Source organism: Mytilus edulis, chromosome 3 (assembly GCF_963676685.1).
Source record: "Mytilus edulis chromosome 3, xbMytEdul2.2, whole genome shotgun sequence".
NCBI lineage: Eukaryota > Metazoa > Mollusca > Bivalvia > Mytilida > Mytilidae > Mytilus > Mytilus edulis.
In genome coordinates, this window is record NC_092346.1 from 104,094,676 (window position 1) to 104,114,050 (window position 19,375).

Below are 19,375 nucleotides of genomic sequence, written 5' to 3' on the forward strand. Positions count from 1 at the left end.
CACCACAAGGTCAATACCAATTTAAAAGATTGTGTTTTGGTTTAACAAATGCACCTGCAACATTTCAAATGTTAATGACTAAAGTCTTACAAGAACTAAATTGGAAGGTTGCACTTATATACATAGATGACATATTAGTGTTTTCCAAAAACTTTGATGAACATCTTGAACATTTGAATCTGGTATTTCAAAAATTAAAACAAGCAAAGTTAACTTTACAACCCTCAAAATGTCATTTTGCGGCAAAACAAGTAAAATATTTAGGACACATTATCTCTGAACATGGCATACAGGTTGACAAATCTAAAACAGTAGCAGTTTCTGAATATCCCATTCCAAAATCAGTCAAACAATTACGTAGCTTTCTTGGTATGTGCAACTATTACAGAAAATTTATTCAAAACTACAGTAAAATTTGTTCCTCTCTTACAACACTATTAAAGAAAGATGTAAAATTTGATTGGACAACAAAACAAGATGATGCATTCAATACATTAAAACAAAAACTGACATCTGCACCAATCCTTGCATTTCCTGACTTTGAAAAAGAGTTTTTCCTGTCAATAGATGCGTCAGATTCAGCAATTGGTTATGTATTAGGTCAAAAACATCATGAAGGACTAGAAAAAGTTATTGCATATGGAGGTAGAGGTTTAAGAGATCAGGAAAAACGTTGGCATATCAATCACAAAGAAGGGTTAGCTCTAATTGAAGCTATAAAAACTTTCAAACCGTATATAGCAAACAATCAGTTTACAGTTTACACTGATAGTATAACCGTGCGATGGCTAAATAACTCAAAGGACGCTACTGGACGACTTGGGAGGTGGTCATTGTTTTTACAGCAGTACACTTTCAACATTGTTCATAGACCAGGCACCCAGAACCAAAATGCTGATGCATTGTCACGAAGAGATTATCCCATAGATAGCCAAGACAAAGAATACCAATCTGATGATGACCTTCCAGAGATTGGTTCACTTCATGCTGAAAGGAAAGAACATATAGCAGTCACCTTTGAGTTTGGCTGGGAAAACAGCATCCGGATTCCTGAAGTTCTAGCTATTGAAGAGGACCAACCTAAAGATCCTGATGAGATGTTACCAACACGTCAAACCTTGTACCAGCTACAAAGAAACTGTCCAGACTTCAAACCAATTTTTGATTATAAACTAAAAGGACTCGTTCCAGATGAGGTTCAAAAGGCAAGATCTCTTGTTGCAAAGGCGTACCATTATGAAATTATTGAAGGCATTTTGTACCATATGGTTTCCGAAAATTCAAGAAAACTTCCTCCAGGCCATAATTTCATAAAACAACTTTGTGTTCCAGCTGTCCTACGACGTGATGTGATGTTATGTTACCATGATAGTAAAATGGCAGCTCATCCAGGTGTTGAGAGAAACCATGCATCCTTACGTTTAAAATACTATTGGCCAAATATGTATTCCGACATAGACAAGTACGTAAGAACATGTGAACAGTGCCAGAAATCAAAGAACTCTAAACATCAGAGACCAGTACCCCTTACTCCTTTGCCAATTGAAAATGTGTTTGAAAGAATGCATATGGATTTTTTAGAACTATCAACAACACCTGACAAACACAGATACTTGCTACTAGTGGTTGACAGTTACTCGAAATGGTGTGAGGCATTTCCCTTGAAATCAATGGGAGCAAAGGTGGTTGCTAAAGTATTATTCAATGAGATAATTTGCCGCTGGGGAAGTCCACGTTGTATCATATCTGACAGAGGTGCCAATTTCATGTCCAAGCTTGTTCAAGCTCTTTGCGAGTTATGTGATGTTACTAGACACTATACAAGTAGCTATCATCCGCAAACCAATGCAGCCTGTGAAAGAATGAATTCTTATATCATTCAATCCCTTCGTTCATATTGTAACAAAGAACAGACAGATTGGCCAGATTTTATACCTCCAATCATGATGGCTTACAGGTCCACACCTGCAACACAGTCAACTCAATTCTCACCATTTGAAATACTGTTTGGACAACCAATGAGGCTGCCTATTGATGTGTCTTTAATACCAAAACAAACAATGCCAAGGGAAACTAAACAACATGTAAATGAATTGGTAAACAGATTAAAACTCTACCGTGAAGTTGCTGCTAAAAACCAGAAAGAAAAACAAGACAAATATACCTTTCAACACGACAAAAAAGCAGTTCAACCAACTTTCGTTGCTGGGGCAAAAGTATGGCTATATTGTAGCAGAACACCAAAGGGCAAGAATCATAAATTAGTTCAAAGATGGACAGGTCCTTACCAAATTCTGTACAAAGGGCCAAATAATACCTTTAAGATTAAAAATACTGAAACACAAAAAGAGGTTAAGGCATTAGTACATGCTAAGAGACTGAAAGACTACCATAATCCCCTAGACCGTCCAAATTATTTGTTGCCTGAATATGAAGACATTCTCCTTGATGCAGAGGAGCAAGATGATAACGAAGCCACAAATGTTGAGCGTAATGATGACCTTATTGATTCACAAAACATACAAAATGAAGACAATAATCAGACACAAAATGAAGTTCAGACTCAAAGTTCAGTTCAAAATGATACAAGTATTCCAGACAAACATAATTCACAGGTCAAAAATTCACAAAAGGCAAACCAAGGGGCATCACAACATCAAAACAGATTACAAAACCCTCAGCATACCGCATTTCAGTCCAATGAAATTGAAAAACTTGTTGAATATAGTCTTTATCAGGGTAAACCTATATACAAAGTAAAATTGACTGGTAAGCCAGGAACTAGTTGGCAAGATGGTTCACGTATTCCAGAAAATTTAAAACAGGATTACCATAGACAATACAATGCAAAAGGACGAAAGCAGAAACGTCCAGGAAAACACAAGTTTTTTGAGTCAACTAAAAGTCCGTCAGTTCAAGTCATACAAACTTATAAGGCATTTCCCAAAACAAAACAAAATTCATTTCAAAACAAGGGAAATAGTCAACAATTCAGTCAAGTACCTAATCAAAAAATTGTAAGCGTTCTATTAGACAAAGATCAAAAACAGTCCAGATATTTAGTAAAGTTTTCAAATGGTAATGTCTGTCAAGGTCCAAGAAGTACTCTATTTATGAGTGAGGATTTAAGACCTGATGTGTTTAGGCAGTTCTTAAAAGTCCTAAAACAAGAAGAAAATATGTGTGCAAACTCTCATAATCCAGTACAACCAAATGATTTTGTGCCAGTATCCCAGTTTGATATTGAAGCAATGAAATTTATGCACCATTTTACACCTACAACACGAAGAGCAATACCCACTCAATATTCATCTGGTCATGGCATTAACAGGTTCAGATTAAAACTTATTGAACATTATGCAAGGGTTAATGGCAATGATCCAAGTCTGTACTAGTTCCTTACCAAAACTGGGTATGTTATAGGTTCTGCTTTAATCGAGCTTTTGTTCTTAAAAAGACATGCTCGTATAAGTTTTTAAGGATCTATATACTTATTTCAGCATTGTTCATGCTCTTGTCCTAGACAAAGACCATGGAATACAATTTTTTTTCCAATAGTAATGTAATTTTTGTTGTTCTTATCATTCAACACTAAAATAAAGTAATAAGACATAAATTAAAAATAACAATGATTGTTAAATGTGATGACAAATATTTAGAAACATTTTTAAACTGTAGAGTAAGGGTTGGTCTCGTCAACCAAACCTTACTTCTTACAGGCAGTTTAGTATGGAAGTGACGACTCCATGCTGAATTATTATCAAATTCGGGAAATTCATTTTCCTTGATTTCTTAAGATTATGATACATCATTGTTATTTTTGGTTTTTGAAGTATTAATATATATATCTAATCAGTCAGTTATAAAAGTCCGAAAATTTATTTTTACCCTATATTTCTTAAGTAATGTGTTAGTTAATCCCAAGGGTTTGTACTTTATAGTTTTTAATAAATTCAAAGATCAACTAAAGAATAATATTAATGCTATGTACATGTAGATACTAAACGTTTCTCTATTAAATATAAACTCTGCTCTTCGCTTTTCAAAGGGCTAAGAATAAATAGTTTTTCAAGTTTATAGGATATTAATTTTTCATGTATTAAGGCCAAAATAAATTGTCACAAGGTGATTTTGGTAAGCTGTGTCTCATTATACTCAGTAGTATGGAAGAAGTTTCAATAACATTTATGATTATCAAATTAGACTATTTCAGAGGATTCTAGTACAGAAAAGAACCAAAATACAAGACATTTTCAAAGTAAATTGCAGTTAAGCAATCAAGTTCTGTGCTTTGCTCGTGGGAAAAAGAGATATATTCAGCCTCATTCTAGTGTCGGTTCCTCATGCTTGTCAAATATTATATAAAGAAAAAATCCATTAGGTTATGGATTTCATGTTACATTTCGGAATATGTAACATTTCATTGTGTGTCTTTTTTTTAAACTTCCATGTGGATATGGATTTCAAAGTTTTACATTCGTTGATGTAAAACATCAGTGGATCAGGTGAATCTCCATGTGGATATGGAATTCACAGTTTACATCTGTCATATGTAAATTTCTTCAGTTTCATGCGGATTGAAACTTCGAAGGTCAGGAAAACCATATATAAGGTATGAATCGCCATGCAGAAATGGGATTTAGAAGTTTCATGTGGATTGAGACTTCAAACCAGGCAACTGGTTTATGCCGATAAAACATCCTTCGGGTACCACTCTCTTCTGAGAGGAAGGTTTGTTTTGTGTCCAGAAGATTTGTCGTGTTCGTGCAACAGAACAGATGTGTTCCAGAATATTTCAGACCAATAGACTATTATCAAAAGATTTGTATCAAAAGATTCATATCAAAAGATTCAAATCATAAGACTGTGTTAAAATAACTATTCATTTCGTTAATAATGAGATTTATGTCAAAGGATTCATATCAATAGAAGCAAAACCAAAAGACTGTGTTCGAATGACAATACATTTTTTGTTCAATGACGTTAATAATGATATTCATGTACATAATTCAGGATGTGTTTACTTTCAATGAGGATATTTCAATTATTGTAGAATAATTTGCTTTAATGAAATAATGTTAATTTAAATAATGTGTGTTACCATGTAGTATATATATTATGCACATGTATGAAAAGATTTTTTTTTATTGTTATTTCTTCTTTCTATAAGAAAAAAAAAATCTTTTGTGGAAGAAGGGAGAGTATATCACCAAGGAAAAATGAGGTATTTTTCCTTAGCAATATTTTTGAATAGTTTTGTATTGTAATAGAAAAATGTAGTTTATTTTTATGGTTTATTAGTTAATGTATGCGGGTTCTACTTTGTAAACTATTTTACATAAAATTATTGTTTAAATGTTCTATACATTTCAAGCGTAGGATACTTCAACCAATGTCAAATAAGCACTTTTATAAACTATTGATCTTGTCTGGACAATGAGACTGCAGCAGTTACCAAATTATATATATGTCTAGTAAAGTTATAAAGAGCATCTTAAAAGTTCGGACAACGGTCAAGCGACATCTGCAACTTTATTTGTGTATTATACATTTTGTCGATAACTCATAAATCATACATTCTTTTGTTTGTTACTTGCTAGGACATTCAGAACTTAGTATTTAAACTTATTAAGCCGCTATGAAATCAATAGCGAGTTTCTTGATATAGTAGGTGTCAGTCGATCCCGGCCTGCCTGGATATCGGCAGCAATGTTGCATATTCTTATACATGTATTTCTTGTGTTGTAAAATAAGAATGCTTTATCTATTCGAGAATAATTAATATACCATCATTGAACTTAGTGTTTTATTGACTTCTTGTGCGTTATATGAAGAAAACCAGACAATGAGATACCTATGCTCTACCATCACTATTCAGAGTTAGTTCCCCTACAAAATAATATGATAGGAACTGGGTCGCAGAATGTCAGCTAGTTCCCCCACTTATTGACATGCAATCCGGTCCGGTCATAAATACATCAGTTATATTTGGGTGGTTTTAATTTAATGCATGTATGACATACACACTGAACTTTCTTCCAAAGTCTTCAAAATACACAAGGTTGGAGGTTTGTGTTACATACATGCAATGGTTTATCTGAAATTAAGTCCACAGCATTTTATGCCTGTACAAAGTCTGTTTTTGTAAATGAGTTGTATTTTGTATGTTTGTGTGGTCTACTTTTCTATCTGATTTGTTTGGGCTAAAAAATGGCCTGATACATCGGTTGACTAACTTGACTTTATGATTGAGTGACTGGTTGAGTCTTAAGTCTTACAACTTATATTCCATGCATATTTAGGTCCATAAGGCATTTGATAATAAATAAAACTGATGGAATAGTAACATTACATTATAAAAGTGTCATAATGGCTGTTTGTGTATGGTGTTGTGATGTTAAGATTGTGCAGTATGGCCCAGCAAAAAGGTAAAGGTGAAAGCAGGGCTATTTGTTTGTTTCTGTTAATTAAGTCTCCACTTTTCTGTGGAAAGACTTATTGTATTTCTTCTGATTATTTTTTTTCCCGCCAACTTCTTAAATTTTTGTTTTGCAATATGTCGCTTAGATATTTCTTGTATTGTATCGTATAGTTTATGCGCTTTTAAATTTCACCCTGCTAAGCCGAACCATTTTCTTTGTAAGAGTTATCTCCCTATTCACTGCTTATCAAGTGAGTGCATCTCCTTTGTAACAAAAGAAGATATCGACAAAATTCTTTTTACGTATTGTTCGTTACATCCTCAGTAATTTTTGGCTGATATGGATCGAAGCGATTCGATTAAATTTTATAGGAGTTATCTACCTTTACAAAATAAAATTGTTGGTATTTTTTTTAACTCATAAACAGTTAAGCGTATAACCCTGGAATGTTTTTATTTGAAATCCCTAGGTCCTACCGGTAACTTAGAAAATGAGGTCAATTTCAAGGTCAAGGTTAAGTTCTCAATTGTGACTTGCTTGTTTTTGCATTTTCTCCGACACTTTGAAAGATACATATAAAAAAACAAGTGCAAAATGTCTGCTTTATTGTAATGAAGATATGCTACATCTAGTCTGATACAATTTAATGGCATCTTATAGGAGTTGGTGCCCCTGAAATGTCTTGATATGAAGTTATTTGATTATAACTTCAACTAAGTTCATTATAAAGGCATTTGACCTTGTACAAAAGGTTAGGTGACAAATGACCTTGAAAAATGACTACCGGAAGTGACCTTGAGAAAACCGGAAGTAGCCTTTTTTTGCAATTTTTTCCTCAGAATCCATATATTTTGTCATATAGATACATAAACTGATTACTGAAGACTAATAAAGACTTCCAACAAACCGGAAGTGGCCAATTATCTCCCATTCTACATACAAAAGTATATAGAAACTAAATGTTTTTGGAATCAGTATGAAAGAAGCTATCATATGAGACTGGAAGTGACATTCATTTCACCGGAAGATGCATATTGTCTCCCTATCACTCAAAAATATAATTAAATAAAATTGAGAAAGGAAATGGTGAATATGTCAAAGCGACAACCACCCGACCATAGAGCAAACAACAGCCGAAGGCAACCAATGGGTCTTCAATGTAAAGAAACCATTATTTATCACATCAGTATGAAGAAACTATCTTCTTATCAAAATTTCTTTGATGTGGAAAGACTTTCAATTGTTCTATTAATTATTACTGTATGAATAATTTTCCATATTAAATTTTATAGGGAAAATTCACCTTATCAGTAAAACAGGAAGAGTTGAAAAAAGTATAGAGGCACACAAAGGAGCAGTATTAGCAGGAAGATGGAGTTATGATGGATCAGCACTTGTGACAGGTAAATAGGAGATTATATATAATACATTTAGGATTTTTTGAAGGCCCTTAAGATGAAATTAATTTGATTTTCTGAAAGCCTATTTTTGTCAAATCTTTTAAAATTTTAATTGTTTTTTCATATTGTTTCATTTTTCCCTCAGCTTATGAACTCTGCTTGCATCTTAAATATGTGATTGTACTTGACATTAAGATGTCAACAAGAGTAGTTGTCTGATCTATAAGTTTACCAAAGGTATCCTTTACCTAGGTATTGTTAATGAACAAAAAAGACTTCTTTTAGAACTATAAAAGTCAAATAACCAATATTGACGTTAAGAAATGTTAAATTTAATATTTGTCATAAAACATCATTTTGCTACAAAACTTTTTCAGCTGGTGAAGATGGTCAAGTAAAAATTTGGTCAAGAAGTGGAATGTTGCGGTCAACTTTAACACAAAACAGTCAGTATAAACATCAATATGATTTTCAAAATTTATATGTAACTTTTAAATTTACATTTTAGAATTTCTATCAGATATTTTTTGATGAGAACCTATTGAATTATATATAAAATCCCAAATCATTGTAAGGCCCCAATCTATCTTCATTTCTCAAATCTGAGTCCAATCATTGCATCATTTGAAAATATATGTCAGTTTAAAAAGATCCTCCTCAAATCTGTTTTTATAAAATAGAGAGTGGAAATAGGGAATGTGTAAAAGAGACAACAACCTGACCAAAGAGTGAAATAAACAGCTCAACCAATGGGTATTCAACATAGGGAGAAAATCCTGCACCTGGAATTACGAAATTTCTTTCCTCAAATCTTTTGAACAAACATATATTGACATCAAGACTTCATAAAGTATAATTATGATCTATACAAAAACAAAGATTTGAGAAAAGAACATAGATTTAAGGCTGGACATAGATTTTAGGCTGGACATAGATTTTAGGCTGGGCATAGATTTTAGGCTGGACATAGATTTTAGGCTGGACATAGATTTTAGGCTTACATATGACATAGATTTTAGGCTTACATATGACATAGATTTTAGGCTTACATATAAACACATAATTTTGTATAAAATATTCCTAAATGATATAATTTGAATTTGAAAAAATATGTTAATTCCAGTGATTTTATGAAAAAAATGTAAGTCATTTATGGAAGGGGATTCTCCATTTGTCACATGTTCACTGAAATTGTGTAAATTTTTGTTTTCAGGTTCTTCAGTCTATGGTATAGCATGGGGACCAGACTCTGACCAGGTTCTCTTCACTAATGGAAGACAGTTAGTGATCAAATCATTACAACCTAATGCTAAACCAACAATGGTGAGTCTATCTTCTGACATTTATTAGCTAGAAATGAAACATTTTCAATAAAGATAGAACGATTTGTAATCTTAGCTTTTGTTTAATTCAGATTTTAGATATGTTTGCTTTGGGTAAATTTTGTTGGTAAATGCCTATCAGAAATATAGGTAAATTAAACATTCACCAATTTTACTAATACAAGGTAAAGTGATAATCTATGACATTTACCTTTTAGTGGAAAGCCCATGATGGAGTAATACTGAATGTGGACTGGAACCCAGTGAATAATTTGATTCTGTCTGGAGGAGAAGATTGTAGATATAAGGTAACAGTTGAATGATATTTATTACATATTTTTAGAAAACACTTTCATTTAGAATATTTATGTTAGAAGTACTTAAACAAAATTGAACTTTGGTTTTTCCATTTTGAAAATCATCAGCAAGAAAGAATTTTAACTCTATTGTTGTGGGTAGACCAATGTCTCTGATAAATAGTCTTGACGGTGGACTTGACCTCTGATAAATAGTATTGATGGTGGACTTGACCTCTGATAAATAGTCTTGACGGTGGACTTGACCTTATTTTAATGCTCTAGTGCTCAGATGAAGTTTTAAGGAATAGGTCTGATAGCAGTAACAACACATCTTAGGTCAATAATATAATGTATTTTGATTGAATGTTATAGTGAGGCTTAAATTAAAATATTGTTTGTTTGCCCTTTACCGACCGACCCTGTCAATTCGTTCCGCCTGAAAATCTTTTATTTGTATTTACCAGCAAGATTTTATTTTATTTTATCTTTTCGTTCCTACCAAAAATCTTATATTTGTATTTCCCGCTCAAAACTTTTTTACCGGAATCCTCGGGTTTTATCTTTACCGTATAAGGTCTAGTCCGTTTGGTATCTCGTGAGCGTTTGACATGAACACTTGCATATAGAGTTTCAAAGCATTTGTTTGAAATCGATGTTGAACGCTTTGAGAAAACATGATGATATGACGTTAGCTGCGAAAACGTAGCTCTAAAGGTCCTTTTGATGATTTTTGATATTTGCGGACCATAGATCTATGGCAAACAAAAAAAACAAAGGACAATAGAGCTACGTTTTCGCAGCTAGATATGACGTACGTTACTCTGTATCTTTATACTTGGAGAGCAGGGTTCACTTACAAAAAAGTTCGTTTAATACAAAATTATCAACGTGTGTACAAACTTTTTTGTAAACGGACGTTGTATTCTATGTACAGTAGGGATGGCCTTTTGTGATCCGTAGATCAGGATGATTATGTTAAAGATGCCTTCGACCAGCATTGCTGTATTATTTATATCTGACATGAACCAAAGGTGGCAAAAGCCTGTAAGGTGGAGAATATTTGGCAGTAAAAGCTCCCAAGTTTTCCAAACAGATCATTTATAAATTGCGATGTAGAATACGTACCTGAATGGAATAGACTACCAGACAATTTCGTGTGTGCTATGACAATTGAGAGCTTTAAACTTCGGTTGCTCTCACAACGTTGGATTAATTTTCCAGCGCCTCTCTCCCGTTGCCACTGATGCCATATATACTGGCCCTGCAACGTACTTATTCAGATTCAGAATTGAGTTCAAGTCTTGTAGCATTTTTATTGGAAACCCAGACACACACAAAATTTAAACACTCTAGGGACTTTTTCTACTAGTAATGTATCTCTGCCCGGACATATTTTACCAGGACAAAGTAATCGCTTATAATACACAGAAAACCTTTAGGTAGAGGTCAGCGTACAAGGTACGTAGTACAGAATATTAGTGAAAGTTAAAACTCTTCAAAGTTCTAGGCATGTACACGTTGAAAATATGCGGCACAGCTCTATATTTTGATATTTGAAAACAAAGTAGTCTTGCATATGAATTAACTTCACATTCTACATGATATTTTTTTTCAAAACTTCCTGGGACTATTATACTACTAGTCCCATCAACTTATTAGCAAAAGCAAAACAGACAAAAATGACATTATGCAGATTTTGTATATTATGTTTCTTGTCACTTGTGTATACAATGTACTATGTTTGCATTTTAACCCGTCAGGGTTTCATGTTTTTTTGCAATATAAAATAAAATATTATACCTACCTGCCTACCCATGACAAAAATATACCGAGCCAAATTATTTTTTTTGGGAAAAAAATAAAATATTTTACCTACCTACCTACCCTGTTTCAAAACATAGGGTAGGAAAAGGGCAAACAAACAATATTTTAATTTAGGCCTGAAGTATATATAAAAATAAGGAGATGTAGTATAATTGTCAATGAAACAAATATCAAAATAACAAGGATGTAGCAATTACAGATCACTGCATGACCTTTAACCCATACTGTATATCTGTTAGGCATATTTGATATTGTCTGCACATTATTTTTCTGCTCCAGTGGTTAGTTAGTATAAGTTTGACTTTTGTAGATTAGATCCGTTTCTCATCAATATTGATGTCATATTACATGGACTGATTATGAACACCTCTATACCCATAAGAAAGTTTCTATACACCATTATACCTCAGTTGGAGAGATTATTGGCCTTTAAAATAATTTAAATATTGCCACAGCAGATACTTTACTTTATTGGACCAACTCCTGTTATGTTATTATCATTCCATCAGTAGTTTGGATGTGAATTAATGATCTGAAAAGGTTTACTGTTCAGATGTTATTAATAGATATGATAATTTTGTTTCAGGTATGGGATACCTATGGTAGAGGAATGTATAACAGCTCTGCCCATAATTATCCTATCACTTTATTCGTGGATCCCTTACTGAGAATTGTTTAGATGTTATTAATAGATATGATAATTTTGTTTCAGGTATGGGATACCTACAGTAGAGTAATGTATAACAGCTCTGCCTATGATTATCCCATCACTTCAGTCGTGGACCCCTGACTGAGAATTGTTTAGATGTTATTAATAGATATGATAATTTTGTTTCAGGTATGGGATACCTATGGTAGAGTAATGTTTAACAGCTCTGCCCATGATTATCCCATCAATTCAGTCGTGGATCCCTGACTGAGAATTGTTTAGATGTTATTAATAGATATGATAATTATGTTTCAGGTATGGGATACCTATGGTAGAGTAATGTATAACAGCTCTGCCCATGATTATCCCATCACTTCAGTTGCCTGGACCCCCGATGGGGAATTGTTTGCTGTAGGATCTTTTAATACATTGAGGATTTGTGACCAAGCAGGGGTAAATTCAATTGTTTAAATATTAAAACTTTACCCGTCTTGTTTATTATTGTAGAAATTAGATAGCAGTAAATGCAAGATCTAATATTTTGAACAGCTTTGTTGTATATATGCCAAATATAGCAGAAAAGCTATTGTCATTTCATTTCAAGGTAAAATAACAAGATAAGGAAATACAGCTAATATGAGGACTTTCTTTGTTTAAAAATACTATGTTACAAATTAGGAATTAGTATAAAGAATTTTTAAACTTTACCAACACCAAATTCTTTAAAAATATATATATCCAACGCTCTTGTAAATCTTCAATAATTAGTGTCATACTCAAAACAATAGATTTTTATTTTGACAGTGGTCTTATTCCTTGGAGAAACCTAACACAGGGAGTCTGTTCAAACTAGCATGGTCTGGAGATGGCACACAGGTAGCAGGAGCTTGTGGGAATGGTCAAGTACTTATTGGTCATTTAATAGAAAGGTAGGTCGTGAAGAGATGTAAGGTCAATTTCCCTAGTTTTATGTTACAGGGTAAATATTGCATTCATGCAACCTTAAGTTGCTGGCTTGATATTTTTCAATTGTTCATACTTGATCTCTTCTAATGAGAGAACAAAAACAGTGAAATTGAGCACACCATTCTCTACATACTAGCTACCACAAACAAGAAATATAGAATGCAATGTTTAAATCTTTAGTTCCCACTGCAATATAGAATGCTCACAAGCACTGAAGGGTGATAATGGCCCTACCCTTTTAAATGCATTAAGTTTATATTGTCCACTTTCATTAAAATGTTCCTCATGAGAAATAGGTTTAGAGAAAATGGCCCTACCTACTGGTCATTTTAATGGATTAAGTTAATGTTTTCATGTTTTAGGACTTTTTCAGTTAACTTCCTCCTCTGTATATGTGGACTAAATATTCTAATTGAAAGATTCATCAACTTTCAGTCTAATGTTATGTTATACAAGTGTTTCATATACTTAAGAAATGAACAAAACATATACAGGGGTAGTAATGATTAATTTGTGTAACTCCTTTACTTATGATTTGATATTTTTTTCTCATGACAGGCGACTTGAATGGAAGAATTATGAAGCCACCGTTGTTAGTAGTAAACAAGTAGACGTAAGGAATGTAGTGAATGATGTTAAAGATAAGCTGGACTTCCGGGACAGAATCATCAAGTTATCGTTTGCTTTTTCTCATCTCATTGTTGCTACTTCATCACAGTGCTATATATTTAAGTAAGTTTTTTGCCTTTCATTTTTGACTGTTTGAGTTTAGTTTATACATGCTTTAATTATTGTTCAAAAGGACAATCATCCTAAGTATGAAGTTAATTTGCCGTTGTAAGTTAATCAGCTATCAGTTATCATCATTGAAAGGATAAAAGGATTTAATAGACACATAATTATTTTCTTTGTAATTTTGTTCAAATTCAGTCATGTGCTAGAATCAATGTATAAGATACCAATTTATTTTTTATGGGTTCTTATTCCTGAAACTTTTTTATGCCCCACCTACGATAGTAGAGGGGCATTATGTTTTCTGTTCTGTGCCTCCGTGCGTCCGTGCGTCCGTTCAGGTTAAAGTTTTTGGTCAAGGTAGTTTTTAATGAAGATGAAGTCCAATCAACTTGAAACTTAGTACACTTGTTGCTTATGATATCATCTTTCTAATTTTAAAGCCAAATTAGACTTTTGACCCCAATTTCATGGTCCACTGAACATAGAAAATGAAAGTGGGAGTTTCAGGTTAAAGTTTTTGGTCAAGGTAGTTTTTGATGAAGCTGAAGTCCAATCAACTTGAAACTTAGTACACTTGTTGCTTATGATATCATCTTTCTAATTTTAAAGCCAAATTAGACTTTTGACCCAAATTTCACGGTCCACTGAAAATAGAAAATGAAAGTGGGAGTTTCAGGTTAAAGTTTTTGGTCAAGGTAGTTTTTGATGAAGCTGAAGTCCAATCAACTTGAAACTTAGTACACTTGTTGCTTATGATATGATCTTTCTAATTTTAAAGCCAAATTAGACTTTTGACCCCAATTTCATGGTCCACTGAACATAGAAAATGAAAGTGGGAGTTTCAGGTTAAAGTTTTTGGTCAAGGTAGTTTTTGATGAAGCTGAAGTCCAATCAACTTGAAACTTAGTACACTTGTTGCTTATGATATGATCTTTCTAATTTTAAAGCCAAATTAGACTTTTGACCCCAATTTCACGGTCCACTGAACATAGAAAATGAAAATGGGAGTTTCAGGTTAAAGTTTTTGGTCAAGGTAGTTTTTGATGAAATTGAAGTCCAATCAACTTGAAACTTAGTACAGATGTTCCCTATAGTATAATCTTTCTAATTTTAATGCCAAATTAGATTATTACCCAATTTTTACAGTCCATGGAACATGGAAAAGTCCAATCAACTTGAAACTTAGTACAGATGTTCCCTATAGTATAATTTTTCTAATTTTAATGCCAAATTAGATTATTACCCAATTTCACGGTCCATGGAACATGGAAAAGGATAGTGCAAGTGGGGCATCCGTGTACTTTGGACACATTCTTATTTTCTATTTACAAATAAAATGACTTTATTTGAATTTCAGTGTTAGAAATTTCAACACACCAATGATATTTGATTTAAAGGAAGGCAATGTGACACTTATCCTACAAGCAGAGAAGTAAGTTTGTATTAGTGTTCTACATCCTTTAAAACTGTTCTTTCTCAATTATACTAATATTGACTTCAACTGTAGTATAAACTCATAACACACAATCGGTGCTCACACAACAAAACTTCACACCAATTCAAGTTCAAAAATATTCCACATTGTTACTAAGATTAAACTTAAATTTAAAAGAATTAAAGAATTTTCCATTTTTTCCCAATTTTATGACCAAAATAATGGCTCCGATCAGTCTTCTCCTCATTGTGCATCAGTCATCTAATTATAACTCAATATTTTCATTTCAGACATTTTGTGCTTGTTGATACAGCTGGTGTGTATGTTTACTCCTATGATGGGAGAATGGTATCTTCACCTAGATATGCTGGTATGAGAGCCGATGTTCTCAATTATCAGACAGTGGCACTCAGTAATGACACAATCGCCATAAGAGATAAAACAGATGAAAAAGGTTGGTTTTAGTGAGACTGCAATATACCATACAACTTGTGAAAATTATGCTTTCCATTCAATCATTTCAACCCCATAATTACTAAGTATACCTCCACTCGTAAAGTTGGGGATATGTCTGTTTGTTTGTCCAACAAATATTTTCTATGCACTTTTCGGAACCACTGTACAGAATGACATCATATTTGGTCAGCAGCCTGACAGTTGTAACTTATGATAAGCCTGTATTATTGTGTACAGCTCCCTCTATAAGAGCTTACTTGACCCTAACATTGTTTCATTGAGTATTAATCAACATTAATATTTTATGATCAGGTGATCCTTTCAGTTACTATAAGTAATAAGTCAAATATATATCTATAATACTAAAATAACGAGGTCCAATTTGTCAGCCGTCAGGGGTAAAAACGACAAATCAGAGAATTCAACTTTATATATAACTAATATAGGACAAAGGTGTAGATTAAAAATTACACCACTACAGACCCTTTTGTTTTCCACATAATTAATATTGCCAATAATTAACAAGTTCTGGGTCGAATCCGATACCAATAGTATATTCAACTGTTACCTATTACCTTATCTGTACGTTCCGCATCTGACAGGCGCACCACCAAACGGTGTATTTAGGACTTTGCTGTATACACGAGTCATAATCACAGGGTTGACACTACTAAATTTAATCATTGTCACAATGTTCCCTATTGTAGTATTTTAATCAGTATGACTTTCTAAGGTGACAATATGAATACTAAAAATCTAAAAAAAGGCGTATAGGTACAGTTTTTGATTTGTTAGCCGGCATGACGTAAAACAGTGAATCAAAGAATTCAACTTTATTTATAACTATAAATATAGAACAATGTTGTTGATTAAAAAATACTCCATTCCAGGCCCTTTTGTTTACCAAATAAATATTACCAATAATTGATAGGTTCCAGGTCGATGGGTACAAACAGAAAGATTTTGAAAGCAGAGAAAACTGTGCATCTTATAATAGGCATGACTTTATCAGATGACAATACCAATACTAAAATAAGGCATATGCATAGTTATATACTTTAATTCAGTCACGGACCCGTGATATCACGGGTGTGTTCTAGTTGTCTATAAAATTAGCTCTTATAAATCAAGTGGCAATACCTTTTTTCTCAAAGATTTTTTTTATTCATAATCACTTATTAAGAGGGATAGACATTAAAGTTTTTTATTAGTATTAGTCAAAAAAAAAATAATAGGAGTCACCCTATATGAAATTTTTTCAAACTTGAAAAATTTAAGAATTCAGATTGATCTGGTCTTTAGTAATGTATGTGTATCTTTTTAAAAATCATTAAAAGTTCTCTTATGTTCATTTTCTTTTTTTCAGTTGTGTATGTATTTGATGCACAGACCGGAAAGAATTTGGGTGATGGTAAACCCATTACACACAAGGTAATTTGAAAATAATAGATAAAATCTTAAAAGGTCTATATTTCAGTTAATTGTCATACTCATATATTCAATTTTAACCCAGTTGAAAAAGGGTTTGGTGTCAGCTATTTTGCATGCATTATCAATCATCTATTTTTAAAGGGTCCTCATGAAGAAATCTTAAAATCAGTAGGCTCAGATGGTAATATGACAGATTTTCCAGCTGATCTATCAATCAACATTGCAGCTATTATAAAGAATATAATTAGGAGTAATGTCAAATGAGATTAGACTAAATAATCGTGCAAACTTTAAAAATCCACTATGGGTGATTTTTTGGCTTGTCAAAAGTCATTGATTGCCATGTTTTATCTTTACCATAACAAAGCTGTGTTGTTTTTTTTTTTACAAAATTCTAAATTCATGTCAGCCTTCTAATTAACAGTATATTGATGAAGTTCAAAATAATATTATTGAGTTATGGCTGTTGAAAATTATATCCATAAAATTGTATGGCCTTTATCCCTTTGTTCTACTTTGCTATGCTACATTTTTGGTAGAGAAGCCATTTATACCAATGTTGAAGACTTTGGTTTAACCTGACTGAGGATATTGTCTGTGACCTCAAGCTCTGGAGACTATATAAACAGAAGGAGATGTGGTATGATTGCCAATGAGACAACTATTAACCAAAGTTCAAATGAAGTGGATGTAAGAAAATCAGCATGATACAAGATGAAACATTAAGTAGATTTAAATGCCAGGGTGATATTAATTCCATATTTCATAATAATAAGTGATTTAAAACTATATTTCAGTTAGAGGTAATGGAAATAGCACTTGACCAATGTGGACCAGCTACAGAGAGACGTCTAGCAATAGTAGATAAAAATAGGGATCTCTATGTGACATCTGTTAGAGTCTTTGGGGGAGAAAGGAAAACACATAAATTAGGTAAGGAATCAAAGTTTAACATGTCAATCACATACCCTTTATATGTTAAAATCCTGATTTATAGAGGTTTTTTTTTGCCCTCTCTGTAGCGGTAGGCCTTATGTTTTACCTTTGTCTGGTTTTAATTATGAATGTAGAAAAGTTATACATGTGTATGTAAATTTATAAATGATTAAACATAATATGTTGATGAATAAACGTTTGAAATCCTGGTTTTTACATTTCAGGAAACATGATTCAATCCTTGGCATGGAATGACTCAGCTAATATGTTGGCAGCATTTGCAGATAGTAAATTTACAGTATGGTATTACCCCAATGTCGTATTTGTAGACAGAGATCTTATAAATAGAACAGTGTTTTCCAAAGATGCAAGGTAAGAGATCTTATAAATAGAACAGTGTTTTCCAAAGATGCAAGGTAAGAGATCTTATAAATAGAACAGTGTTTTCTAAATTAAGATGCAAGGTAAGAGATCTTATAAATAGAACAGTGTTTTCCTAGGATGCAATTTAAGAGATCTTATAAATAGAACAGAGAATAGAGAATCGTTCACCTAAAAATTCATTAATTCTATAGCAATCATTTATAAAAGAGATCATGATTCAGCATTGAAATGAAGGAATAAGTTAGATTTCTTTTATTATACAGATTTATTACATTGGTTGCAATGAATTACATTGATTTCCCAGTTAAATAAAAACCAATAATTTCACATGTGAAATAAATGTGGTTATTTCACTCTCTGACGTCATACAACAATAGGCGATGTCAAGACGTCGATAACGGCGGATTAAAACAAATTGTGAATGCGTAGAAAAAGATATAGTTTCTTAGATGTTTTACATTAATTTCTTTAAAAAAAGAATAACTAATTAAAGAATTCAAATATCGAAAAATATCTCGTGACCTAACAACACTGATAATTAACTCATGCGATACGCGCATTCGTGAATTAATGTGTTGTTTGGTCACTCGTTGAATATTTTTCTCTATTTGAATTCTTCGATAAGTTATTCTATAAATTTTTGTTTGAATGTTTTCCAATCCATTACACATATACATTGTTTAGTTGTAAATGCTTGAGGAATAATTGCTTCTGTTTGATGCGTTTTATTTTCACTATGGTTGACCTCACTTTGTTTGGAGTGTGTTTATAAGCACATGTACTAAACCTTATACCACCTCAGTGGTCTCATTGAAGTGTGTGTGTGTGCTGGTCTGATTGGAGGAGGTTATGGGTTCAAACCAAAGAATTGAAAATTGGTATTTGTTGCTACTCTAATAAGCATACTGCATTTAGTGGTAGGGGCAAAGTCTTGTATGCTTGGGTTCAGAAAAATGTGTCTGGTATAGTGACATGTTATCCTGCAGAATATTACCTTGAGAACAAGCATAATTAAAATCAGACTCAGGGTGTCAGTCTGAAACAAAGCAGGTTTATAGTATATCATATTATTATGTTCTTGTTCTGAATAAGCATTTAACTGGCCACTGTTCTTTA

The 19,375-nt window shown here is 32.7% G+C and overlaps 1 protein-coding gene across 1 annotated transcript in view; it reads left to right on the plus strand.

Moving 5' to 3' along the window:
- The window catches only part of LOC139514709 (intraflagellar transport protein 80 homolog), a 32,152-nt gene that overhangs the window by 7,219 nt on the left and 5,558 nt on the right, over positions 1 to 19,375 (plus strand). Inside the window, exons 3-14 of the mRNA XM_071304279.1 lie at positions 7,715 to 7,825; positions 8,200 to 8,268; positions 9,036 to 9,145; positions 9,363 to 9,452; positions 12,232 to 12,369; positions 12,721 to 12,845; positions 13,441 to 13,614; positions 14,975 to 15,049; positions 15,343 to 15,506; positions 16,875 to 16,939; positions 17,737 to 17,872; positions 18,100 to 18,247. Of these exons, the coding sequence (XP_071160380.1) occupies positions 7,715 to 7,825; positions 8,200 to 8,268; positions 9,036 to 9,145; positions 9,363 to 9,452; positions 12,232 to 12,369; positions 12,721 to 12,845; positions 13,441 to 13,614; positions 14,975 to 15,049; positions 15,343 to 15,506; positions 16,875 to 16,939; positions 17,737 to 17,872; positions 18,100 to 18,247 (1,405 nt within the window). The remainder of the gene's footprint in view (positions 1 to 7,714; positions 7,826 to 8,199; positions 8,269 to 9,035; positions 9,146 to 9,362; positions 9,453 to 12,231; positions 12,370 to 12,720; positions 12,846 to 13,440; positions 13,615 to 14,974; positions 15,050 to 15,342; positions 15,507 to 16,874; positions 16,940 to 17,736; positions 17,873 to 18,099; positions 18,248 to 19,375) is intronic.